We start from the raw sequence: 27,725 nt of genomic DNA on the forward strand, positions 1-27,725 counted from the left end.
CCCAAGAAACCCATTTACTTGAATGTTCTAAGATCTTTCTCATTAATACGAGATATACAAAATTACTAATTGTCATATTTTGAAAACAAGACGGGTATGCATCTTATTTCGTAGGGGTGTGAATGTTGCAGTTGAAAGAGTGGCTATGGATGACGAAGGGCGGGTAATAACTGCTGATGTTATTCACAGTCACAAAGTGATTACTATAGGATCTGTTTATGGGCGTGTTCGCAGGGAAGTATATATTTGATTAATTAACCTCTATGCTGCACAGTTTGCATAGAGAGATTATTATTGTGGGTGGCAACTTCAACTGTGTAATTGACCATAAACTGGATCGTTCGGCTTCGTGCAGATTTACAAGTGTAGGAGTGAGTAGAGGATTTAGACACTTCCTCCGGTGGTTCGATTTGGTGGATATTTGGAGAATAATTCATCCAACTGAGAGGGAGTTTTCATTCTATTCCCCTGTACATGACTCGTATTCTAGGAATTATTATTTGTTGGCTTTTGACATGCTTATTGACAAGACTATTTGCGTAGACATAAGGGAACGTGGAATTTCAGACCATACATTGATGGATCTTCGACTAGATTTCATTGGTACGAGCTCGAACATTGTTAGATGGTGTCATAAAATCGGTATTCCGAGGGACGTGGAGGTGGCTATTACCCAAAAGAGTGTTAATTGATGTCTTCTTTGAAGAGAACATGCACTCAGCAGATATAGTAACAGTTTGGGATTGTATTAAGGCAGCGATACGAGGTGAATTAATTTGTCAGACATCTTACTCTAGGAAGACAGGCTTAGCTGAATTAAAATTGTTAGAAGATGAGCTTAAATGCTTACAATGAACTTATGCATCGACCAAAAATATTGATGATAAATTGAAAATGAATAAAGTGAAGGATGCCTTGAGTAGTAAAGTTGATATGCAGTCTGAGAAAGGAATTTGTTATGTGAAACACAAATATTGGGAATGTGGTGATAGTAGGCTATGAACTGATACATTGAAGGTTATGACCGAGAGATCCTATATTCAGGGAGGGGAAAATGCAGATGGTCTTACAGTAGTAAAAAACTCAGACATTTGTGAATGCTTTAGGTCCTTTCATGAATTGCTATATGCTGAGGACATTTTTCCTTTATGATCAGACTCAGATGAATTTTTGGTAAGAATTGAGATTCCTGTTTTGACTTCTGAGAGCAGGAATGTCTTAGATGCTTGGATTGAGGTGTTCAAGATTTCAGCAGCTATAGATCAAATAAATATTGGTAAATCTCTGCGTTTGGATGGTTTACCGGTGGAGTTTACAAGTCTTTTTTTGGGGCTCAGGTAACTCCATTTTTGTGTGAACTATATAATGACCTTTTTGTAGAATGGGGTTCTATGCCGTACGCTGATTCCCAAACTGGGCAGGAATCACAAAAACTGTGGAAATTATCAACCAAATTCACTGCTCAATGTAGATATTAAAGTGTTCTCCAAAATGTTAGCAAATAGATTGGGCCACTGTAGGGGGATCTGGTACATGAATTCCAAGTTGGTTTCATGAGGAGTAGATTTGGTTTTGATAACATCAGGACGCTGGTTGATATAATGGGGCTTCAACAGGACGCTATTCCAGATACTGTGTTCGGATTCATGGATGCTGCGAAGCTTTTCATAGAAGCAATTGGGAATTCCTGCAGTACGTTGTTTGCACTCCACGTTGACAGCAAAGATCTGGGCAACTTGTGAACTTTTGGACTCTTTTCCTCTCTAACAAGGGGTACTAGACAGGCGTGTCAATTGTCACCCTTTTTATTCAACATTGCTTTGGAGCCATCAGCAGCTTACATTAGACAGAATTGAGGGGTTTGTGGTGTTCAGATTGGGGTAAGGTGATCAAGGTATTGTCTAATGCAGATTCTATGACTGTAGTCTTGTCTAATCCAGGTGAAGGTAGTGTATGGTTGAAAAATGTTTTCGAGGTAGTGGGTAGGTTATCAGGTCATAAAATACATTGGGACAAAACTGAGGTTTTTCCACTCTGCATTTTGTCAACAGGGAGAGCTTTCTTTGTGGAATTATAAGTGGTCTGATTCTCAGGTTAAACATCTGGGGGTCTACCTTATAAAGCACTTGAAAAAGATTGCAGAATTCAAAGTAAATAAGCTAGTTGAGGGGTTGTTGAGAGATGTGAGAAAATGGGAAAATCACTGTTAGGTATTTGGGCTTATGTTAAGGCAGTGATATGGACCGTACATGAGCATGGCCGGATTAATAGTCAAGGGGGTAGGGAGAACATCTGATATTAAAGGGGAAGACTATGAATGCGGTGGGGTTCTGATAGAATATGATATGGCATTTATAACGCGCCTATACACAGAAAGAGAATGTAGACAATGGCAGCATGAGGATCATAAATGACAGCTGAAAAAATGACAACAACAAAGGCAGAAATAGTGGCTTGGCATGCCAATGAGCACTAACCGGCAGACACATGGGGTAACCCTTCTCAATAGCACCCATGCACAAGTCCAAGGTGGGCACGGGTGCGCTTGGCGTCCCAGAGATCGCAGTGCTGGCACCTGGAAACAAGGGGCAGCATGATGGTAAACACAAGAAAGCAGATAAAGATGGTCCGCGCACAGAGGACAGCGTGCACCGCTGCAATGCAAATGCACCAGTCAGGTAGGGGAGAAGGTCTACATCAAAGCCCCAGCATGGTTTCAGAGAATGTGTCCAAGGTCTCAGGAGCAGCCTGATGAGTGCCTCCTTGACCAACAAACTAGCTAAGTTTGGTTAGGCACTGGCTGTGGAGATCCCTGTAGAACCTGCTCAACATGGATTCAAATTGTGGCATGGCCGGAACAGTGTACAAGTAAGCACCACTGAGTTTGCCAATCACGCCTATCATTAAAGCAACAACCGTCACATCAGACCTGTGAGGTGTGCTCTACAATTGGTCAAACATAATACTACAAACAATGAAAATGGACATTTTTCACCTTCTCACATGCACTTTTATGAAGGCTGCTCTGTGCCTTTCCTGCCTGCTTCCTTAGTTGTCCTATCCTTTCAAACAGGCTTGCGCACATAGTAAGTGAAATTCTCTCTTAGCAGCAGAGCCCTGCTTCTCTCATCTCATATCCTGTAAATAATGTTTGCAGCCAGTTCTCTTCACAAATGGGGGAGGATGTGTCTTCACACAAGCAGAAATGAGAAGCAGAAATGGGCATTGGAATCACCAAGGAACAGTGGAAACAAAGCTTGATGAATATGCAGGGATTGCACCGTCATCCTAAAATCCAGTCAGTGCAGCAGGAGACCATCTTTGAGTGCTAGTTGACTCCAGCCAAATGGTTGTGGCTGGGATCCAAGACAATGATCTTGGCTGGCCTTGCAGGTCCAACAATGTGCCCCTGTTGCGTATGTTTGGATCATTCAGAAAAGTGGTCAACTTCTGGAAGGAAACGGCCGTGTCTTGTTAAGCCATGGAGTAGGTCGCGGAATCCCGGGACTCACGTGATCCATCAGAGATCCTCGCAAAACAAGATATAGAAGCAGCAGCTAAAAGAGTTTGCCTTGATTCCAAGGGCATATGAGGAGATAATGCGCGCTTAGAGCAGAGATCGAGGTTACACAAGCTTCCTGGGCAGACCACTGCACGACCAGAGATGGGTGGCCAGCGTACCTGGACAGCGAAGATGGCACTGACCATAAGAACGATGGAGTACGTAGCCGCGGCAGAGCTGTTGTAGGAGAATGTACAGCGTGATGGTTCTAGGGGTCCCGAGAGGCGGAATACTGGCTGGTACAAGACTGTCGCTGGCAACATTGTGAATGCCGGAGATAATGAGCTTGAGGTAGCAAAAGACGATACATTGTACCGAACTGGGGTATCTATGAACACACAGAGCTACACGGCCCGAGCGAGGGAGAAGAGGTGTACGGGGGCGCTGGCAGGAGAGAACGAGAGCCGCTGACACCCCCACAACAGGAGACACACAAAACGGGTTGACACATTTATAGGAGCCCCCAGCTAAACCGTGCGGGCACACAGATAATAGTTCATCTAACGACATAGAGCGAAACCAAGATGGCACCCAGCTACTGAGGAACAAAGGATCGGGAGCTGGACTGGAGGTGGACCGGGAACCCCAATGGGGAAAAGGGAAAAACACTATATATGAGCTCCGGGGGCTGCAGTGAACATGAGCTGTGCTAACATGGATGGCCGGTGCTGGAAGTGGATGGCTGCCGCGATGGAAGGGCTCACACGGGATTGAATGGTCCTGTAGCCACTGATGTTTAGCACAAAGAGAGCAACCGCAAGCTCCCGTGCAAGAGATGGTAGCACGGATCACACGGGGAGGCAAATGCGGCGTGATACGTGCAGGTAGAGGCAGGCCGACTTGAGACACTGAAGTATCTTTATACCAGTGGACCAGGCAGAGCGGACAAAGGCACTTCACCCGATAAGGTACATGAAAGACACGAGAGCAAGTGTGTCCCGTAGTGGAAGGGGGTCGTGTACTGGGACACAAACACAAGCCACTAGGTGGGACTTGGGCGCACAAGGCCACAAGATTTGCAGGCAAACTACGCCAACATTAAGGACACCAATAAAGGGCTATGCTACACCCTACTAGGCCTAAACTGGATCACAATTAGTGGGTGCCCAAAACCATACACGACCCAAGGCTCCAGCGAAATAAAGGACCGGAATTGGATTGAGGAGGGACTGAAGACCCCCACTGGAGAAGCAGTGACCGCACAAGGTCCAGTAAGCTAGCGAAAAAGTGAGGCGGGGACCTTACTCAAGGAGGTTTGACCCACTGAAAGAGAAAAGCATGCGAGAGATGGTACCATCTGAAAGTCCTGGACATTCGCTGCAAAGGGGCAGATGCCCAGCCCAAGAACCTATACTGCACTATACTGCAATAGAGCCAAGTGATTTGGAGTAGTAGACAAACATAGCTGGCGGACGACGAGAACAATGGAGCTCAAGAGTGGCAAGGATAAAGGAAAACAGCCAACGATGGACATATTCACTAAAGCATCGCACTCCCTGAACATGCCCACACAGACGAGAAAGGACACGCAGGAAACGACGGTCTCGCCGCGGAACGATCAACTAATCATGGACGCCATAACAGAGCTGAAATCCTCATGGGGGACCAAGTTGGACACAGCCATAGCGGACCTGAAAGCAGCACTTGAACTCAAGATTGGTGCGGTGGGAGTGGCTGTCAACCTCCTGCGACAGGATGTGAGAGCACTGGCGGATCGCACGAGTGGCCTAGAAAGCGCAGTGAAAACTAATACAGATGTTAGCACCGCCAACGCCAAGGATGTTCACATATTGAAACAACAGGTGCACCACTTGGAAAACCGAGCGGAGGAGGCAGAAGGGAGGGCAAGATGCAACAATATCCGCGTGGTGGGGCTGCCTGAAGGGGAAGAGGGCTTGGACCCGACAGATTACGTGTAAAACATGCTGATCCAGGAAATAGGGGCCGGCAAGCTCTCCCAAGGATTTGCAGTCGAAAGTGCGCATAGAGCCCAGACAAGAAGGCCTCCACCTGGAGCTCCTCCCCGGGCAGTTATCGCCAAGATACTAAACTACAGGGATAGGGAAAAGATCCTGGAATATTTCCGTAAGGGCAGAACAATACATCGAGCATCGGCGACTCTCACTGTGTACCCGGATTACACCATGCTGGTGCAAAGGCAACGTTTCAGCTATGTGGCAGTGAAAAGAAGACTGAGAGCAGCTGGCTTTAAGTACATGCTCCTGCATCCTGCAAAGCTCAAAATCCTACACAAGGGAAATGCACTCTTCTTTGAAGCACCGGAGGAGGCGACAAGTTGGTTAGATGCACAAGGCTGCCCAGAAGATGTGGATGGACCAGAACAAGGTGGACAGGATAAGTGAACCAGCGCCACATTACTGATTGCGATGTTAGATGTAAATGTAGCAGTGCTGACTAGAGGGAGTGCACGGTGTGAGTCAGCGGGGTGTATAGACTGACAATCTAGCAGACTCATAATGTGAACTTGTTGGATTGGAATATATGTGAGCAACGTCAGGCTGGGTTGGGAGTGCATGGCATACTATAGCATTAATTCGGGAGATACAGGAGTAGCGAGACTTACCCCCAGTAGTCAGAGAAGTTGAATCACCAGTAAGGTGGTACGCCCCTGCTGTGTTCTGAGTACTGGCAACAGCCATGAAAGGGCTAGATACGGGGTCACCTCAGATCCAGGGATGGAGCTTGGCATGAGTTGGGGTTGGGGGGGGAGTAGTAGGGGAGATGAAGTTTGGGTCGGGTTCGGTAGTGGGTGGGAAGGGAGTTGGGGAGTTGAGTGTGATAATGTTAGTAGGGGACCGAGCTTATATCTACACACAGAAGAGTCTACAAACTCAACTCAGTTGAAACAGTAGGAAGATGAAGGATAAGGTGGGCGGAATGGGGTATGGCTAAAATGGAGACCTACGAGTTGTGTCCTGGAATGTACAGGGGTTGAATAGCTATATCAAACGGAATAAAATCATGATGTGCTTGAAGCAGCAAAAAATAGATATAGCAATGTTACAGGAAATTCACCTGACTAAGGAGAAACTAGATGTGATAAAGAAAAAATGGAAGGGGACCGCGGTGGGAGCCACGTACTCTGTACATGCTAAAGGGGTCCTCACATGGATAGAACCCCACGTCCCTTTCAAATTGTTACAACGGGAGGTAGAGGCAGACGGCAGAATAGTACTGTTGAAGGGGCTGGTGGGTAACAAAGAGGTCAATATTATTAATGTTTATGCCCCGAATAATGATACTGCACTGTATTATAGAAATCTGTACGGCAAGATCAGCCTATACATGGATGGACTGGTTATAATGGGAGGAGACTTTAATGGCACACTAGATCCCAGGCTAGACAGATCTGATAATAAGATAACCAGGCCGAACCCAGCGGCGAAGGCCTTAGCTACACTTGCACATGATTTCCAGCTGACTGAGGTATGGAGAAGGCTTCACCCACAACACATAGGGTACTTACATTATTCGGCCCCACATGACTTGCACACTAGGCTGGATTATATATTTGTGGCTGGTTCCTTGTTGGAGGACATAAAAAATGCAGAGTACAAGGCAGCAGTCCTATCGGACCATGCGCCTTTGGTCGTAACGTGGCAGATTTCACCGCCCAGACCAAAGATACCGACATGGAAGCTTAGAGCAGTGCTTTAAGATACCATATTTAGAGAAGACTTAAGGAAGGCCATACAGGAATATTTCAAATGAAACACTTTTAGTGTCCAGTCAGCCGGGACGCTACGAGAAGCGTTTAAGGTGTTAATGAGAGGGGAAGCGATCTCAAGGTCACAGTACAGAAAGGGAGATTGAGGACAAAATGCAGGAGGGGGCGGCTTCCCTAGGGAAGAGTGAGGCTATACGGCAGCTAACAGAAAAATGCAGGGCCCACTGGGAGAGGCTGAGCAACCTAAGCTACAAGAGGCACATTGAAAGACAGCACGCAGAAGGGGATAAACCGGGGAGGCTGCTGGCTTCGTTGTGCAAAAGTGAGGCCCCAGAACAGGTGGTTCGAGAAATACACAGGCAAGATGGCACAGTAAAGGACACCGAAGAAGGGGTGAACGAGTGCTTCCATGAAGTCTGTACTCAGAAAAGATCGAAGAGGAAGAGATTGACGTAGGAGAAACATTAGAGGAGATTATTCTGCCCAGACTGAGTGAAATAGATAGAGAAAGGCTAGATACACCACTCACGATGGAAGAATTGGAAAATGTCATCCGAATCCTACCACTAATAAGGCTCCAGGGGCAGATGGGCTCCCAAGCGAATTTTATAAAACATATATGGTAGACCTGCTCCCACCATTGTTGGCCATGATGAACGAAGAGTTTGATAAAGGTAGGCTACTGGAGACCCTTAGGGAAGCGGTCATCGTCCCGCTCCTCAAACCAGGCAAAATGGGTACTGATTGTGGATCCTATAGACCGCTATCGATGTTAAATCAGGATAGCAAGATCCTTACCTAGTGATGGCAAACAGACTGAAGCCGATGATCAACACCCTGCTACATATTATTGTATAGTGAACTGACCTCAAGGGTTCAGACAGGATCGGTCATTTCAGACTGGTGGACACTGGGCAGAGGAACCAGACAGGGATGCCCCTGGTCCCCGATGCTATTTATCATAGCGCTGGAGCCTTTAGCAGCGTACCTTAGGTACCAATATGGGGAAGTAGGCATTAAAACGAAAGGAGGGCAGCCCTTGATTTTGTTGTACGCGGATGACATGCTGTTGTACCTACAATATCCCAAAGAGAATTTGCAGTATATCTTGGAGGTCTTAGAGCGATATGCGATTCTATCGGGCACAACAGCCAACCCTCAGAAATTCACTGTGTTTCCCCTAGGCAGATATGTGGGAGTGCCTCAATGTGAGTTACCAGTGTTACAGATTGGATGGGCGGTAGACACCTTTCGATATTTGGGGGTCGATGTATATCATAAGGTCAAAGACGAGCATAAGAACAATACGGAGGAGGCAGTTAAGAGGCTTGAACGGGGCATAGCATTTTGGACATGGCTGCCCTTGACCATTATGGGGAGGGCGCAACTGCTCAAGATGATAGCATTACCCAGGCTGCTGCAAAACTTCACAAACGTCCCATATCTATACATAAACTTTTTTTTCCAAGTTACAAAGTATATGCAGGGGGTTCATTTGGCACAACTCTATAAATAGGGTAGCCTATGGAAACTCATATGATCGTGCAGGGATCAGAGTGCCTAACTTTGAGGTGTACTACCTAGTCGGCCAACTTCAATATGTAGTAAGATGGCTATCCGAGGACACCACACCAGAGTCCAGATTATTGAGGGCGGAATGTGCACCTTATTTCCTAAATGAGTGGATGTGGGCGTCCGACCCCCCGAAGGGGAAGAGATCGGCATTGCTGGTCCTGGGTAGGAAGATCTGGCACATAGCCTGCATAATGATGGGGAACCCGTTACCGTGCTCTCCGCAGGTCCCTTTGGTGACTCTGAAAGGTGTGGACGAACAATTGAGGAAGACTATCAGAGAACACTGGGAAAGGTAGCAGTGACAACCATAGGAGATGTGTTGGGGGGGGAGGATGGAGTTTGGAGTGTTAAGGGATGACACAGGCTTACATAGTGGGCAGTATATCACATACGCTAGGCTGATGAGGCTAGTTGAGAAGACATGGTCAGAGATAGAATTAGCCCAGCAGCCAGCCGCTGCAATAGAAACGCTTCAAGCAGTGTCATACGGAGGCCATGAGGTCTCCAGAATTTACGCAATAATGATGTCTAAGGTTGGTAAAGAGGTAGTTCAGATGAGAAGGGACTGGGAAGAGGAAAGTGGGGAGACCATAGATGATGGACTATGGGTGAGGATGCAGAGATACCATAAGAAAGTGTCGAGGAATGTCAGATTACTGCAGATTCAGTTATATATTACCCACAGGGCGTATATGACCCCTAAGAAAATCGCCAAGTTCCCGAATGCAGCTACACAGTACTGCCCAAAATACAGGGAGGAGAATGTCGGGATGGTACACATGTTCTGGGCTGGCCCTGAAATAACAAGATATTGGGGAGAAATTGCAGACCGGTTGGCTAGCAAAGTGATCAGATTAAAAGTAGACTCCTTGTGGGCAAGTATGGTGGGGGGCTTCCCTAGACCACGTAAACGTAAGCATGTCAGTAAGCTCAAAGACTTGGCTTACATCTTAGCAAAGCGCAGGATAGCCATGGGTGGGAAAACAAAGGAAACCAAATGAAGAAGCTTGGTGGAGGGACCTCCTGAAATGGGCAGACGCCGAAACAGCGGCTTGGAGGGAAGCAGTGTGTAGAGTGGGGGAGGAGGAGGCGGGTACGCTGATGGCCGGCTACAATTGGTTGCTTCCCTGTCGGGCTCGGAGCCTGGAGAACCCGAATCAGACAGTCCCCAGGATGGAGAAGGAAGTGCCACAGCGATAAAGTAATAGCCTGTGGTTGTAGATTGGGAGGCTCTGGGGGAAAGAGGGGGGGCATAATGGGGCATTAGGGACTGTTTGGGTTTTTGCACCATGTTAGGGTGCACTGTATGTTGTTTGCTGTGGAAACCAATACAAATATTTTTTTAAAAAAAGAAAAAACTTCTCGACGGATAGAGTTGTACTTGTACTAGGGTCTAGGCTGCACCTGGATCCTCTGGGTGCAATTGGGGGTGCATCAGGGGCACCTTAAGAAATGGAAGTAGGCGAGACAGTTTGTACCCTGCAAGCTATAACCTGTGAAAAGTGAATAACACTCAGGCTCTTGAAGTTGCAAACCAGGCCAGAGAGAAATGTGGCACTGTGACCTCCTCAGGCTGGCATCGCTGGAGGAAAGCTCCTCTGTCGAGTGGGAGAAGTATGAGAGTGTTTGGATGCCCTTTAAAGATCTGTATAGGGAATAGTTATCTCATACATTTCACTTGATGAAACGTGGTGTCTACCAGTCATCCTTCACTGTCCCCGCCCCATCCATCCGTGATGTTCCCTTGTGCCCCCCCTTCCGCACCCAGCTGTTGCCTGTTTTGCTTAGTTCTTCTACCCTGCTCCCCCTGCCCCTCTCCTACGTCTGAGGAGTCTGTCGTCATACATTCTGGTTTCACCATCACCGTCTTGTGGCAAATGCTGGATTTTTATGGACTTCATTGATTCACGGTGCATCGCCCTTTCTCATTGTGGTCCTGAATCATGCTGTTCCCATCTTCATCTTGTATCCAGGCTTGCAACATTATGTGTTACTACTGACTTCTGCAATTGTATTCCCTCTCCCCTCTTGCTTCTCCACTCTTTTTGACTGCTTTCACTCAGTTCTCTCCTCTTCTCCCTTTCCCTATCTCCTCCCCTCCTCCCCTTACTTTCTTCTATGCACTTACTCTATCGGAATTGTCCCAGGACCTAGTATGATAGTGAGCTGGGTGTTCTCTCAGACAGCCCTTTAAGATGAGTAGCAATGGAGATGGATGGGTATGCAGATTTTATTCATACATCAATAATCAAGATGACACAAATAGTTTGGCAAAGTGTGTCTGTTTTAATGTCAAGTATCTAAAACAGGGAGTACAACGAACATCAGCAATCACTCGATGCTCTGACTCTACTTACATCATGAAAAAACTGTGCTTTTATACCCACAATTGGTCATCATTGACGTTTTGACCTGCGTCATTACCAACATCATCCTACGTGGCAAACTACAAAAACCTAACAGAGGGTTTGATTGGGTATCAGTGAAGTTCTAAGTATAAGCTCTATATCTGTATGGAGTAACGAAAGAAGGTGGTAGGATAATTAACATCACGTGGGGCAACTAAGCCCACCCCTTAAAATGGCCACTATGAACGTCACTAAATGTACAACGTCCCATTGCCTACACAAGCTATAGGACCCCAAACTACGTGGTCCCCTACAATTGATTAGCTCCTAACCCCCTTCAGTACTTTTCCACCTATGTCTAGCAGCATGCAGACTGAACAACCAGGTGTGGGTGAGCTCGTTTTAGCACCAGCTTCCCACCAATTAGCATATCATCCATCATCACATCAATGGTCCAGCGTCAATTAGTGTTTGAAGTTTGGCCCTGAGTCTGTACTGTGTTCTCAGAATTTTTAGGGAGTGTGGGCACGAGCCGGCCTCTGTGCATAGATGTGACCATCTTGCCCATCCAACTTCCCTTTACCACTTCACTGGATACCATGAAATCGATTTTTTCGTGCATTTGATTTAATTCTCCAATAGTCCTCTGACGTCTTTTGTTTTTCCTTGACCTCTCTGAACAGGAGCTTCTGTTCTTTCACATTAATTGTATCCAATGTGAGCCAATTACAGTTTGATAAGACCTTGGTTTTCTTGGCTCAGTCAACTCCTTAGCTGAACTTTAATTCTGTTTAATTCAATTGCTTTTCTTAATTGCGACACTGAAACAGGGACCTTGTTGCTTTGTTCAGTACTGCTTATATGCGTAGTGGAAACATTCATCCTTTACTTGTCCATTTGTATCTATATATGTATATTTTGGCGCTTGCTGCGGTCTAACTATTCAAAAGTATGTAGCTAGCTTCATGATTGCTTTGCTGCTTGTGTTTCATTACATCTGTACACGTTTAAACTAAGTATCTTCATCAGATCTGTGGCATAAGTTTCTTCACCTTAATCCCAAGATGTCACTTATCCTTGATACTTTCTTGATGGTTTATAAATCGTCTGCATCTTCTGGTCTGTATATCTCTTCATTTCGATTTTGTATGATGTCACCATTCATCTTTGCCTTTTAGTTTCTCTGTTTCTTCAGGAATCTCGTTCAAATGGCCATCATATTGTTTTGTATGCAAGTATGGTTTCCTCAATGGGTACCTTACCTCCCATATTCTCTTAGCTATAGGTATTCCTATGGGTACTGCACAGAGTCCACACTCTTGTCTTTACTGGTTTAACTGTTCAGTATACGTCACATACTTTGGTTCATACATTTCAGGTAATGTAGGTGGGGCAGTTGGAGTGGGGGTACTAGGCTCCTCCTCTACAATAGCAACCTCGTCTGTCTCCTCCCCTTCTCCTTACTTGTCCCCCCCCACAGCAATATCTGAAATGTCATCAGGCCTAGTACGATAGTCGCTTGTTTTGTTCCTCCACTCCCTTTCTGCACCTCTCTCCCTCATCTTTTGTTAATCTCCAGCTCTACCAGAAATGTCGTCAGGCCTAGTACGGTAGTCGCCTGTCTGTTTCCATTTCCTTCCCACTCTCCCCATCCCTTCCTTATCTATGTCTTAGCTCTTGCACTATCTGAAATGTCGTCAGGCCGAGTACGATAGTTCATTTCACATCCTTACTGTTCATGGCCTGTAAGAATGCCATTGTATTTTCCCATGTTTTGAAGCGCTTTGAAACACATTGTGTATAGGCGCTATATAAATAAACTATCACGTCATCTCCATGTCTGCCTTGCCCTATGGCCTTCCCTCTCATTCTCGTCTGAGTGGGGCGAGGAGGCAGGTATCAGTGTTTTTCAGGGGAGCTAATGTGGGCATATTGTGGGGACTTTACTGCAGGGCGTTAATATATGGATCATTTGCATTGAGAACAGAAAAAGAGGTTCTGTAGAGACACATTTTCAAATAAAATAACCTGAGATATTTAACATCGCATTTTTGATAGGATGTGTATGTTTCCAGAGCACACAATCTTATGACCAAAATGTACGAGCAGAATTTTGCGAGATCATTGGGCCTGATTTGGCATGTCCCTAACGGTAAAAGTTTGCCATTGTTCTGTCAGCGGAAATGGCTTTACACCTGTAATCTGTTGCCAGAAACCTGCCATAAAATGTACCATTCCCAATGCATCAGTGAATCAAGCAAAGCGTATTCGGCTTTCACCATTAAAATTACATAAAAATCAGTTAGACTTAAGATAAATCAATAAAAACATCAAATGGCAATTGGCACTGGCAGACTATATGCCAGGTTTTGGCTGGCGGATTCCCGGTGTTGAAGCCGGTACAGTGGAAACTTAAAACATGGGTACATCTGCCAGTGGAAACCAGTGGATTTTACCATCCACCACCCCCTAAATAAGGCCCATTGAGTCATCTGGAAAATGATTTTATTTAATTCCTCTAAACAGAAATGTTCATTTGCCAGGTAGTCAGTCCAGGGTTGTAGAAGGGGGCATTGCTCAAGAGAGGCAGAGTGTAACACTGGTAGGATTTAATTAACATAAATTGGCATTTAGTTTGCCAAAAAGGCAAACATGGGTTGTTCTCATGAACATGCCATGAACAATAGAGATAAAGAAAACAAACTGAACATCATTTCTGGAAAAATTGAAATAATCTAGATATGCAGCATGGGGTTGTATAAGGAACATGTCACAGGAGACATAATAAAAACAGATGCATTTAATTTGCAAATGAAAAATAGTAATTTGCCAGAAAGGCAGCCCAGGTGTATATGTCAGAAGGCAACTCAAGAGAGGACATTTTGGGCCTGATTGACAAAGATTTACACTGGACCAAATCAGGGGAGCACCTCGGCATCTGAAAAGTGCTTGTGCCACAATATATATGGTCCACAAAGCCAAAGACTAGAGCAAAGATGGAGTTGCCTGGAGCACAGAGGAGATGCTCAATTTCACAGAGATTTGCTGCAGGGCCATGTAAGAGATCTTCCAGACAGTTATGGTAAATCAGACCCATTGGGATTAGCATTTGATTGTAATTGGGAAAAAAGAGACAGGCAGGTTCTGTGAAAGAACATGGATCGAGAGAGACGCAACATAAACGTGTTTAAATTTGACTCACACAAAAAGGATAGCTGCCAAATAGGCACGCTGGAGTTGGATGAGAGTGCAAGAAAGAAGAAAGAGACCTCACGAACGTATATTAAATATATGCTTTATCATCCTTAAACTCCTTTGTCATTTATATTAACACAGTCTACACAATCGTGTTTAAAACGAAGACTTAGCACTGGATTGGCTGGTTTATTTCTGTTTAACTCAGTCGTTGTCCACTGTGTGTACAGCAGACGTGTTATGGGCAAGTGACAAAGAAATGTAAGGAAAAACGAGTTCCTTCTTTACAGGCCTCACCAACACTTAGGTGCGAAAGCTGGCGCTCCTTTTCCCAAACCTCAACTCACAGCAGCCATACTTAAGCAATAATGCTGCATTCTGGGTGCCAGCAGCCTGCTGCCCACGCTTATAGGCCCAAGTGAAGCAAATTCTTTAACAAGGGCCATGGGCCATTGCCATATGTTAATGGCCCTAGGAGGTTGATAATATTGCTTTTAGCACCCTGGTACAAACCCCCGAGGCGATGGCCATGTGTTTTTCTATCAGTGTCAGTACATGATGTAAGAAAAAAAGAACCCCTTGGAAATGAAATGCAGGAACACTTCCATTGCGAGGGACCACTCTGAGGGGAGCCAGAGTGACGGAAGGGGCCGGGGAACTGAGCGGGGGGAAGTAGGGAAATGTGTCATGGAAGAGAAAATGGTAGGAAGATGCTGGGGGAGGCCGTGCAGCAGAGGAGGGAGCGGCAAAGGAGAATTGGTGCCTGGATGCAGGGCCAAACAGCAAAGTCTGGGCATGCAGCAGCCAGCATGAATTACAACCTTTAGGTCAGCGTTCCGTAACAGCTGATTGGCTGCTCAATGTTCCTTTCTAAATCGAGATATTTTGGCCATGAACAAGTCCCTTTTCTGGGTACCATCGCGAGTCAGACCTGCAATAAACCCCTTGGAAGGTTTGGCTGCTTCTTATGCAACCTAACATCAAATATATATTGACTATGAGAAAGCTATTTTCCCAAGATGGGTACATACCAGACCTTAAGCCACTGGCAGTCACGTTCTGAGCCCACCAAATGTTTAGAGGACAATAGTTAATTTCACTGACCAAACCACAGGAAGAATGGTTTATCAAGCCAGTGACAGCCTACATGGCCCAACAAACCCGTCCGTCCTGATGTATTTCAAGTCAGGATTTTCACTGACCTGTAAAAATGACACAACAAACAAACAAGAAAACGGTGCCACCCTAGACACATACCACTTTATAGCATGATGTCAAGCACCAAAGCTCATGGATTACTGTGACCATAAAGGACCCTGTTGAGCAAGGTGCTACACTACTACTGTGAAACTTCTCCATCATCGATCCAGCAAATGGGTGTACAGCCAAGCCAGAAAGATCTACGGAACACCCCAACCTCATCGTACTCGAAACAGACTTGGGTAATGGCAACCTGGCCACTAACAACATTTCGGAAGTTCACAACTAATTATGAAAAGAATAAGTCTGAAAACCTAATTTTGAAAGAGTGGTGTTCCTCGGCTCAGTAGGACACCATCGTCACCACGCTCCTCCCTCCGGATCAGAAGATTTTTCACAGAGAGACTGGCAGAGAAAGGAGACTTGCATTGCAGCATGAACACATGAAAAGTACAGCATTCGGCAATCACTTAACTAGCCCCTACACCACAAACCGCATCTCCTCCTTAATCCTTGCTGTGGTCTGCTGCCTAAATCACTGTTCAAAGAAATCTTGTGATGTCTGACAGCAACACCTGGGTGGATACTCAAGAGAAGAAACTATTTTCAGAATTGTGCCGTGTTGCCTTGTCCAGATCTTCTTGGTCTGGAGAGGAAAACACAGCATCAGGAAAATGCCTCTTGTCAAACTAGCAGCTCCATCATCTCCATATCATAGTTCTGATTCAGAAGGTCAATGTTTTTACAGGTAATGCAACCAAAATGCCCTTTATTTACCCCCACACAGGATGGATCATGGAAAGATATAATAATCTGCTCACCTTTTTCTTCATCTTCACATTTTTGAAAATTGCATGAACCCTCCACGTCTTTGCAAACATTGCACCAAATGCCGTCGTGTAGCCGACTGTTAGGATCCATGTTCGAACCTAAAATGAAGCAGCATGCAAAGGTTATTTTGTTTTAGACTTGTCATTTCATTCTTTATCTTATTGGGGAACGTGCATGGGTGATACATAAATATTTATTTGAAACCTGCTTGATTTAATGTCAACATGTTTACGAACAGTTCTTTCTGAGAGACCATGGTTACTCAAAGAGTGTCCTCCAGCTTAATTGCACAACAGCACCTATGATGCTTCAACACTGACTATGCTGTCTAGAGATTATGGGGGTTGAAGTGAAAAACATCTGGAGAACCACGTAATGAGTAATGGAATCACAAATAGTGGTTTTCGAGAGAACATAGAATCCAACTGAAATCGGGGAGAGATGACCCGAACAAGTGTTCATCTTTGTTATCCATTTGAGGCGGTTTGCATGTCAATGCCAGTTCCAACCATTCTCTTTTAAGTAGTTGCTGGTTCTGCCCTCAGGTTAAGCTTTTGCACATCTATCTAGGGGCCTGAGTGGGGTAGTTTTAGCCCCAAGACAAAAGGAAGTTGCATTTGGCTGACTGAGGCTTAAAAGTGCAGACCATTGAATACATTGGGGATTGACAGAGAAAAGGTCAGCAGTACATTTTCAGACCGAAAAACACGAAAAAGCGGATACAATGCAGAGACCATAGAAATGTGTGCCTTCTGCAGCCTTAAACCAGGAACATGGAAAATGAAACTACACTGCAGAAGTAAATGTAAAGGCATGCATTGAAAAAGGTAACTTTGCAAAAGCAGAAACATTTAGCATGGAAAGGTGGGCATTTTGCAGCTTAGAACAATGATCACATGGAAAACGAATCTCTGTTGCCAGAGTAATATGAATATATATCAGAATGTATAGATGAACATTGATGACATGATGCAGGTGAAATCTATATATGACTTGAGGCCAAATATTAAAGAAGGCCACGTGTTTAAATGGAACTACAACTTTTAAAAACATTAGTTTTCTGTGCATTAAGAAAAGCTGTGCTAGCCCAAAATGACATTTCTCATGAGATTTGAAGACCCAGACTGGATTACCTTTCCTCCATCAGAGGCAAGACTATAAGCTCTGCTGAGCTTTGGATCTGAAAGTCAATCTAACTTGAAGCCACATCAGTGACCAGGAAGGAATGTATGGGATTGAGGTGCCAAACAACTGTCTAAATAAAGGCAGCCCTTATGGGGTGGAACTCTGAATAATCCTTGAAAATAAGATTCAAAATCTGGTCTCTACTCGGAGATAATGATAGTGGACCTGTCCTCAAGGGATTTCCCATGAGCATGGAGGTGGACCTTGCCTATCTACTCTCAAAGATAAGGACGCAAATGGGCATCAGCCCCGGGAGAAAGAATGTTAAAGGATTTATACCAGCCTGGGTCAACAAAAAAAAAAAACAAATGGCTGGATGTACATCTAAGTGGAGAAAATTTTTTACTGTTTATGGAACTCATGATATGTATAATTAAGAGATTGCCGTAAGTTTAGATGGACAAACATATTTTTTTCTTTTTCTCAGGAACCATAAGTCACAGAATATTGGTTCGAATATTACTAAAAGTCTTATGAACAGACCTATCTTTAGTGAAAATTCTCCTAAAAATGTGACCTTGGGAACAAGCTTTGCAACCTAAAATGTGATTATGACTTCCCTGAAAATGTCACAAAGTAGAGATTTGGGGAGATAGTAGTTTAGTGAATTGCTTAACTGTATGTACAATTATGTGACACTGCCTTATTTCAGTTTTGAACCTGCAACTTAGTGTCATCACGGGACTCATTTCATTAAGTTCGACATGAGAAGACTTAAAAATATATATTGGTAGGTTTAGTTAGAAATTAGAGACATTTGCCACACTGTACTTTTTTAACTGCAAAACTGAAATGTGTGAAAATGCTATCCCAGATGGGTGGAGTCATAAATTCACAGGGATGATGCCCTGTAACTTCAGGAACCAATCATTGCATTGGGAGTCACAATAGAGGTCCAATCCAAATCAAGATCCAGTAAGCTGGCACATACTAATTTTAATAATCTGGGGTGTGATTATGGATTCATAAGGGGATGCACAATGGAAATAGGGAGAGCTGTCTGAAATCATCTGAGTTGGAACTGCTAACAAAATTGCTGCAGGAAACCAGGGAAGGACCAAAATCTGGCTGGTATCTACACAAGAGGCAGATAAAGGGATTAATGCTGCAGGCCATTCCTGACTGAACTTGGAGAGGCTTCTAACCAAGTCCTGATGTTTCCCCCAAGTATCCAGTCGCCTTGAGGACTTTTCCATAGTGCAAAACCCACAGAGTCTATGTAAGTAAACTTGTCTAACCAAACCAAGTCTTGTGGGGGCTCTGTTTGATTTAATAGTGCTCCCAATATTGTGTGGGTCAATCCCTAGCATTTTCTTACCAAGTCATAATGTTATTAATTCCCCTACAGCCAACCAACATGGTTTGTTTTTGTTGAAATTCGAAATGAACAACATCGCTCCCAGTGTGGATAAAAATATACGGCCTGATTCACAGAGCGTTTTCCTATGGGATTGTGCTATTCTAAAACGTTTCTGTGAATCAGACCCAAAGTCTGTTAAAGTAATTGGGTACTCCTAGTTCTCATTGCCAACCCCAAAATTCCCCAAAGGGAAAGGGGTACTTGTCAAAACGAAATTCCTAACTGTTCACCGTTCATCAGACCCTGCCTTAAAGCAGAGGGGTGCTGAATGTAAACTGAAAATCTAGGTTTTTTGTGCTGGGGCAGAAAAGTGTTTTGCCAAATGAAATAAAGTGAAGTCCGTGATTGAAAGGCATACTCTCTACTGAGAGTGCGAAAGTGTCTCTTGGTACAAGAGAGATTCTTCATTGCATTCTGGCGAAGGAAGAAGTGTTCTATATATATAAAAAGTGTTCTGTTTTTAAAAGTCTGTTGTGCTCCAACGCTACTAGCATTTCCAAGTATGCAGGGAGATTAAGAATACAGATCACAGCATGTGTGAAACTGCTTTTGCCAATAGGAAAGCATTGCATGTTATTTAAATTAAACTTCATGTAAAGCGTGTTGCTAATTGTATGACCCGGTCATGTTTTAAGGTGCTACATGTTATTGAAAGTGTACCTCATGCAAAGTATTTGGACTGCACATGTTGTGGTGTTAAAGAGTCTGTGATCTGTGTTATCCTAAACCAACTGGCGTTTTCAACTTGTGTGAAAAGGGAATTGTTAGGAAAGGGAACGCATTTGGGTCATGGAGTGAGGTGGCGTGATTTGTGATTTTGTACAAATATGAATTTTCCTATTCTATAATAAATATATATTCTTTGTATACGCCGGCCTGGTTTTTGGCTTACCTACCGTTAAAGGGTGAGGGATACATGTGGTTCTACATGAATAACAGACAGGGAATATTGGTGTGGCGCTTTTGATTGGGGAGGGAAAGAATTCCCTGCATTGATTGCTGCCGTATAAAAATCTCTAACACCTGGACTCCCAATGAACTGCCCGTGTGCAAAAAGTATTTCAAAAGGTAGTGGATAATCCTTCGGAAGCATTTTATTTGTTGCCATATTTTTTTTAAAAAGCGGGCTAATGGAGTCTCCTCCATGCAAAGATATCCAAAAAAGTAGTATGCACAGAGTGGGCAGGAAGCGGAGGAAATCACGAGAACAGAAGTACCCTGGGATAGAATACTGCAGTAAGACACCCCCAATCCATTTAAAACAAGCACTAGTAGGCCAGCCAACAGTGGTGGATTATGGAGGCGGGGTAGTCATAGTCCAAAACATCTTGAGAGCTGCAGGTCGCAGACACCTGATGCATTATAACAGAGCTAGTTGACCTTATAGTTCTGGCCAGGGCCATTTCTAGGGGCAGGCAAACTGGGTAATGGCAGAGGCACAGTTGGGGGCAAGAAGTGCAGCAGGGACAGACTGTTAAATCTCCCGCCTGGGAAAGGGGCTTCAGTCTTTGTATTTTAACATAATTAACACTGTGATTTAAGAGGCAGCAGCAATACGTGCACAGAGGCAGGGGACAAAAGCCGTCCATGCCCATATGCATCTACCTCCCTTGATGCAGCCAATGGTTTAATACTTTACTCAGAGTTCTGTTTTTAAGAGGGCTTGCACCTCCCAAACTAGCATCTCTTTGTGAAACTAATCATGCTTAAATGGCCCCACAACATTGCAAAGTGTCATCATTTCTGCAGAGCACTGGCATGCATGAATGGAAGGTTAGGGGTTTGTGGTGGACTTTAAAGGTTTTTTTTCTGGCTTATTCAAAAGGGTCAGAGACAAGTAGGTGGTTGTGGGGGTCGCAGAAGGAAGATCGAAATAAATGGCCAAAGGAAGGCATAATATGAGGAGTGGAGGAATTGCCATTAATATCTGGGGGTGTAGCTGGTGACCAGGCTCCTCATTATCTTGTGTATTGGTTGTTTTAGGATGATGAAATGAGTGACTCAATGGTTTATGGTCTTTGCATCGAAAATGTTGCATCGAAATTAAAATCCATCCAAAAAAAATCCAATGAAAATACATGCATCGAAATGCTATCTTTTGAATTAAAAGCACATATCCATCAACACTTGTCCATCGAATATAGAAATTGACAAGTTTCGATGGATATGTACTTTTAAATGTAAAAGATTGCATTTTGATGCATTTATTTTTCATGTTCTAACATTACATGGAGCTGTCCAGTCCTGAAATCTTTAAAGTATTTCAGCACTGGCCAGCTTCATGTAACGTTTTAGTGCTTATAGTTTATTGCAAAACCCACCCAAACCCCAAGGGCACCCTCCAACACTAACCCTAAACCGAACTCTAACTCTTGCCTAACCCTAGCTCTAACCCTAACCCTAAACCAACCCTAACTCTAAATCTAACCCTTATTTTCCAGATACCTGACTCAATGTCACATGAACACCACTAGGGTTTCTTTTGAAAATCTTTGGTTTCTAGTATGTTAAACCTGTTCAAACAAAAAAAGCCACAACTCCCCGAATGCATTGATCTGTTCTATGAAAGCTCAGGACTGTAGAACACATGCTCGGGTGAAAAGGAGTCACATTGCCAACCTGTGCATCTTACTGGGGGACAAAACAAATTTGAGTAAGTAGGAAACAAAAAAAACATATATATTTTCACCCATTATGCTCATAGCTGCCCTTTAAGTTTTAGCAAAAGGGGACCGGGGTAGGACAAACTGAAGGTTAGAAGGCTAAGGGGAATGTGCTTAAGAGGATGACTTCCTTTGGTTAGTGTTGTATGTGTCCAGGAGCAATTTTGTAGGCACGCGTGTGGTATTTACTATTAAACAATTGTTTATGCCAAGGTACAAAATAAACATTAACAAAGCCAACAATTTTGACATGTCTGTAGTGAACATATTTTCCTTGTTGCTACGGTCGGTCTTGAGATCATATGCCCATGGGCCTTCATGAGTTGCCGAGTGTTACTCACCTGTCCAAATAACATCATTTGCTATGTTTTGCCAGGATATGTTAACATACAACCTATTGCAGGTATTCCTATCGTACAGTAATGAAATCACATTGTTGCCAGGTACTCACACACACTGTTAGCTTTTGCCATCAGACAACAGTAACTGGAACAATTGAGTAGGCATTTCAATACGTTGGAATCGTACTTACATCATACTCATTCTATTTTAGTTATATAGCTGCATATAGATGGACCACTTCTAAGCTGTATTATTGAATGGTATTATTACCCACTGGTGGTGCTCGATTCATCATCCTCTGATGAAAGGCCTATCAGCGCAACCAGTGTTTCCAACGTGCCCCTTGGCATTGCCCCGGTTCCCAAAACAAGCATGTTGCACCTGAGCTATCCATTCGTCATGCAAGTATATGCTAGAAGTTAACATTATATGCCCAGGAACTCACACCATTAGGCAGCTATTGCCATCGTATGCCTGAGTACTCATTCCATTCCATAGATATGACACTCCTATGTTTAGGTTCTCACCGTGCACCAGGTTTCCCCATTAAATACTCATGCACTCACACTAGTTGGCAGGTATTTCTTTACTTTCTCTAGGTACTCGAGTCACATGACAGCATAATAGCTTCACCTCATAGCCTGCCTACTTCTGGTACAACCTCCTTTCATCACCTGCAATTGAACGCCAGAAAGGGCAGATAAGGGGTTGGGTGTTGGAGGGGGAGGGGGGAAGGGAATAGGTAAAGATGGGTGGGGGAGGGAGTAACCCCCCAGAAAAGAAAATTGATGAACGTTTTTGTTAGAATGGACACGTTCTAATGCCTGTCGTTGTAATTGCAGGTGATGAAAGAACATGGAACCCTATTTCTCTGTTCTCCCCCATTGTGCTTTGAAGTAGTTTCAAGGTACACTTTGGAACCTAACCGTAATGGAAACTGCCTCCTTTTTGTCACCACTGCTTAAATCTTTCCTTTTATTTTCTCACCCATCTGCCATTCAACCAATGGGCCTCTTGGAACGGCCTCTGAGCGCTGTGCTGACCACCTCAAGAAAGCTATTGGCTCTTCTTACGCTTTCAATTTAGAGCAAAATTGTTGAACAAAATAGACTACGCAGCACCAATAGATGCGTTTGCGGCAGAGAGTGCCCTTTGCTTAAACAATGAACATAAACATGGTTAATGAACATTAATTCCTGTTTGTAATATTGTTGTATGCATTGCTAGTGATTAGTTTTAAGTGTAAGTTTTAAAAAAACGATATTTACATTGCAATGTCGCATTAAATTTGGAGAGTAAGTGCAAACGTTGGTGGTCCCCTCCATGCCATTTGCATTTCTTTTTTTTTTAAATGGCCTGGTATGCTTTACAAAGTTTTAATTCTGCTGACTAATCATATTTTTCATGAAGCAGATGATAGGCATATGTGATGTATTTCAAAACTGAAAGCACCATTAAAGAGATAACAAATAAAAAAACCTGCTTTAGATCATTACATAGGAATCCACTAACTGCAGAGGCCTTTGAATTAAAATGCTGTAGTTATACAATGCTTTGACATATATTGTTTCTTCACAGAGGGGTGTGCACGGAGATGGCTTTGTGAGAGAACAATGGCCCCTCTATGCAAACGTCTGATTGCGCAGCGTCTTGTACATGATCCATCACTGGCAAAGGCCATCATTGGGAGTTTGCCGTTAACCCGCCAGTCAAAGCGGCAAACTCCTCTTACTGTTACCGGCACTTGATATCCTGACGTTAAGTTCCCATTACTCCATGGAATGGGAACCATTGAAGCACGGTGCTTCAGTGATTTTTCTGCCGGTAGCTGGCAGCTCGGCCCTGGCAGCTCGGCCCTGCTGGTAGTTCACTGCCCCTACGGCAGACTCGGAGTGAGCCGGTTTGCTAACAATGCCGGAGCCGGTCATATCAGCATTATATCCGGCATTGTTACTGGACCGACTCACTTGTAATGCGGCCCAAAGTGCCATAAACCAACATTTTGGTCACTTGGTGGCAATGCCAGGCAACCTGCAGCAAATGTATGCATTGATGGAATGCACTACTGGATTAAGAAGCAAAAAAAATAGTTATCGAGAAAGTGAATTCAATTTGCCAAGATGCTAAGAAATATATTTAACCAGGTCCAGAAATAGCTACCAGGGGCTGTCCTATGGGAACTTTGCAAGGGTACAAGTGCAATTAGGATTACTGCAAAAATGATTCTAGTGCCAACACGTATTCTTTCAATCCATTTTTGTACCAGGACCAAGGACAAAGGAAAACATGACCTCAGTGCAAACATGCATTAAAAGAATAGTTTTTTGCATTAGGGCAATATTCCACCCTCGTGCTAATTGATCTTGCACTAGTAAAAAAAAAAGAAATGTCTGTTATACTGCCCAGAAAGTCTCTGGTATCAAGGCAAACAGACTATGTTTAGAGTAGGATGCTTCACCTTCCAGTGGATATCAGGGTGATAAATCCACCAATTTAGCATCAAACTCGCTTACTGTTGCCGCCATCTAGTCCTGTGGGTTTACCACAAGATTACTAGCGGTAGTATGGCAGTGTTAATCCCCATTTCTGGAGTTTATAGGACACCATTGGGATTCCAGTGGAATTACCACAAGCAGCAATTCCGCCACAGTACTTCCGCTGATTTCTTTACCTTAAACTGCTGAATTGAACTTAGCATGATGCTGGAGGAAAGCCCTCCACTCCAAGGTTAAACTTGTACTTTGGTGGTGTGGGAAAAAAGTGTTAATCCTGTTACTGCCATAAAAACTGGTGGTAACAGAATTACCACCCATGTTTCCCAAACTGGTAATGAGGCCCAGTCTTTCAAAGCATTCTTTCCCAAGGGCAATGCTTGCCATGGTTAGAATACCAATTCAAATGAACACTCGGAAAAATGTAGCCTGGCAAAAGCACACTTCAATCAGGGGACATTGTGTGGAAGGACTATAACAATTTAGGGACCAGGTATGTTGCAGCTCTGCTTATTTATTATAGGACTAGCGGTGTAACATGCCCTGTACTGCTGCCTCCACCAGGCAAACCTCCAGTCTGCATTGTGAATTCAGAGTTTGTGTAGTTTTCAGTGGCACAATTTTGGCGAGTGAACATTGGAACAGAGCACTATTTTATCATGTAGGTGATCTTTTGATCGTTACACATGTTTGTATAGATGTATGTTTGCTTGACCCTTGATGCACATAAAGAGTCTTAACTGTGCATCAAGAGTAAAGCAAAACAGAATGCCATGCCCCAACAGCCCCCACTCTTAAATGTTGCCGCTGTGTCCCCTTAACACACACACACACATGTTACCATACACTGCTCTTTCAGCTGTGCATTCATACATCATTCAAACAACTCCATGCATGCACACATACATTAAAACAAACATACACATGCACAAACATACATAAACATTTAATTAAAAAAACATACCTTACCTGCTTGCACCTGCAGCATGCACCACACCCCCACAGATCGGATTGCGTGCCCCTCCTCTCTGCAACGTGAGCCGATTGACTGTCAGGAGAGGACTCCTATCATGCTAGTCAGCATGTGTACACTGTTAGCGCATTAATGCGAAATGCTGGGGTCAGACTTCCGACGCCTGTCAGCCTTTCATTATTGCTTGCTACATTTGTTGCAAAATTCAAAGGTTTCTGCATACTGTGGGGTACATTTAAGGCCTAAGGCATAACCCCCTACAACAAAAGCTGCATTTCAGCAGTCACCCGAAAATGCCTGTGCTTTTGTCTACTGAGCAAATATGGAGCGAGAGTTGAACACAGCCACCCCAAGAATAGCTGCATTTTGGTTTTCATTCATGTGAATCCAGAGAAAACAACTCAAACGCAGAATGGCTGTGCATTGCTGTTCTGTCATTTAAACATTCCAGTCTCCACAGGAAAATGACCTACATTTAAAACCACATCACACTGGTGCTAATTTCATTTCAAACATCACACAGTTGTGTTCTATTAAAACACAGCCCTGTCAGTGTATTTCATTTTGAACACCATCAAATAAGACCATTCCTCGCAGAATGGCATTGTTTCATCAGTTAAGTCCATGAAAAGCAAAAGAATTCTGCTTCAAGTACGCGCGTCTTGGATTTACTTTTTCAAATAAACCAACACACGCATTACTTTTTCAAATAAACCAACACACGCAAAGTACTTCAAAGGAAAGATGCTCTCTATTGCCTCGTGTCGATTACCAAGAAACCATTTGCAAGCATATCTCTGTGTCCAGAAACTGACCAAATCTATAAAAAGCCTTTCAGAAAGTAAAATGCAAAGGAAGCTGTGTGCGGAAAAAAACGTGTTTTGTGAAAAACCATGAGAGAAAAAGAGCATGGGTAAATCTGTTTCTGCAAAGCAGTAAATGACATTGGGAAAGCTAAATGCGAAATGATACTGTAGCTCGCACAGAAACACAATTGTACATGTGGGGAGAAGGGCTTCAAAGATATGAATTGTGCTCTGTTTCCCCCCCGAAAGACAAATCATCCTGGCTGAGGTCCAGGAATTTCTGTCAAATCTGTTTGGCAGCAAGCCCAATGTCGCACTTCCCTGTGAACTGATACTGCAAGGGCAGGGGCCCTGTTCTTATGGATCTAACAAGCGTGATAATTACCGGAAGCATAAATGGCACGGATATTAAACTTGGGGAAACGATGCCAAATACTATTATGCATATGTGTAGCCATTTGCTGAATTTTAGATAAAACATTACTCTGGAAAACGGCAAAATTGTGCCCAAGGACAAGGCAACATCCCACAGAATTGGCATTCGAACTGGCATATTCCTTGGGAAATATGGGATCTTCCCATCTGATTTTTATGATGGTGACTATTGTAAATATGAAGGTTTGTTCCATAACCCACTTTTGGGAAACATAGGCTTGTGAGACAAAGGGAGTTATAAAAATTCATACACCTAAGGTGAAGTTACTTCCCTTGGACCAATCAGCCCGCAGTGAGGAAGCGACCCCGATAGCCTGGCCTATCCCATTCAAGGGGTAAGTCCAGGATACTTCTGCCCATATTGTAAAATTCTCTGATGTCATTCTGGCTACATAAGGGGTAGACAGGGAGACGCAGGGAGATTCAACATTCAAAATTCACCCTTCAAGATTCCAAGACTCCAGATCCAGATCCAGGCAAAACCACCTATCCAGCCCAGGCATACCCAATAATCCAGGGAGAAAGAAGGAAGGGCAACTGATCCCCTTTAGGAGAATCCAGTGACCAGACCTTTTGTCCAGCTGGACCATCCCACTGTCCACAGTGACCAGACTTTACTGAGCTGTTTCCATCCAGGAGAGCCCAGCTGACCCAGTAACCAGATCTCTTGATCCTGCTGCCTGTGACCAGATTCTTGGCCCTGCTTTCTAGAGACCTTGCTGGCTGTCCAAATTGCCCAACTCAAGAGTACCTTGTAAAGATCACATCACCCAGTAACCAAATACTGCATATCCCGCTCTCTTACCTTGCATCTTGTTCAACTCCTAGTCAAATCCCATAAAAACCCTAGTAATTTTCCAAATTGCCAGTATCCTCTGTTCACCCTTTCCCTAGAAGAATCTGTTTAGTTTATATCTGTTAGCATCTTTCATTTCTATTTCCTTCAGTCACCTGTGTAAGTCCCTAGTGTCATTTGGAATAAATTAATTAATTCCCCACTAAAAACTCATGTTCATTATTGCTGCACTTCCAAAGTAACATTTTTGTCGAGTGTTTTTACTAATTATAGC

The 27,725-nt window shown here is 43.9% G+C and overlaps 1 protein-coding gene across 2 annotated transcripts in view; it reads right to left on the reverse strand.

Annotated features, from left to right (window-relative positions):
- The window catches only part of GABBR2 (gamma-aminobutyric acid type B receptor subunit 2), a 2,296,575-nt gene that overhangs the window by 715,071 nt on the left and 1,553,779 nt on the right, over positions 1–27,725 (reverse strand). For both annotated transcript variants that reach the window (XM_069620609.1, XM_069620608.1), the window contains exon 12: positions 16,390–16,497. In XM_069620609.1, coding sequence (XP_069476710.1) covers positions 16,390–16,497 — 108 coding nt within the window. The remainder of the gene's footprint in view (positions 1–16,389; positions 16,498–27,725) is intronic.

The sequence above is a fragment of the Ambystoma mexicanum genome, chromosome 5q (genome assembly GCF_040938575.1).
Source record: "Ambystoma mexicanum isolate Mex_15411 chromosome 5q, UKY_AmexF1_1, whole genome shotgun sequence".
NCBI lineage: Eukaryota > Metazoa > Chordata > Amphibia > Caudata > Ambystomatidae > Ambystoma > Ambystoma mexicanum.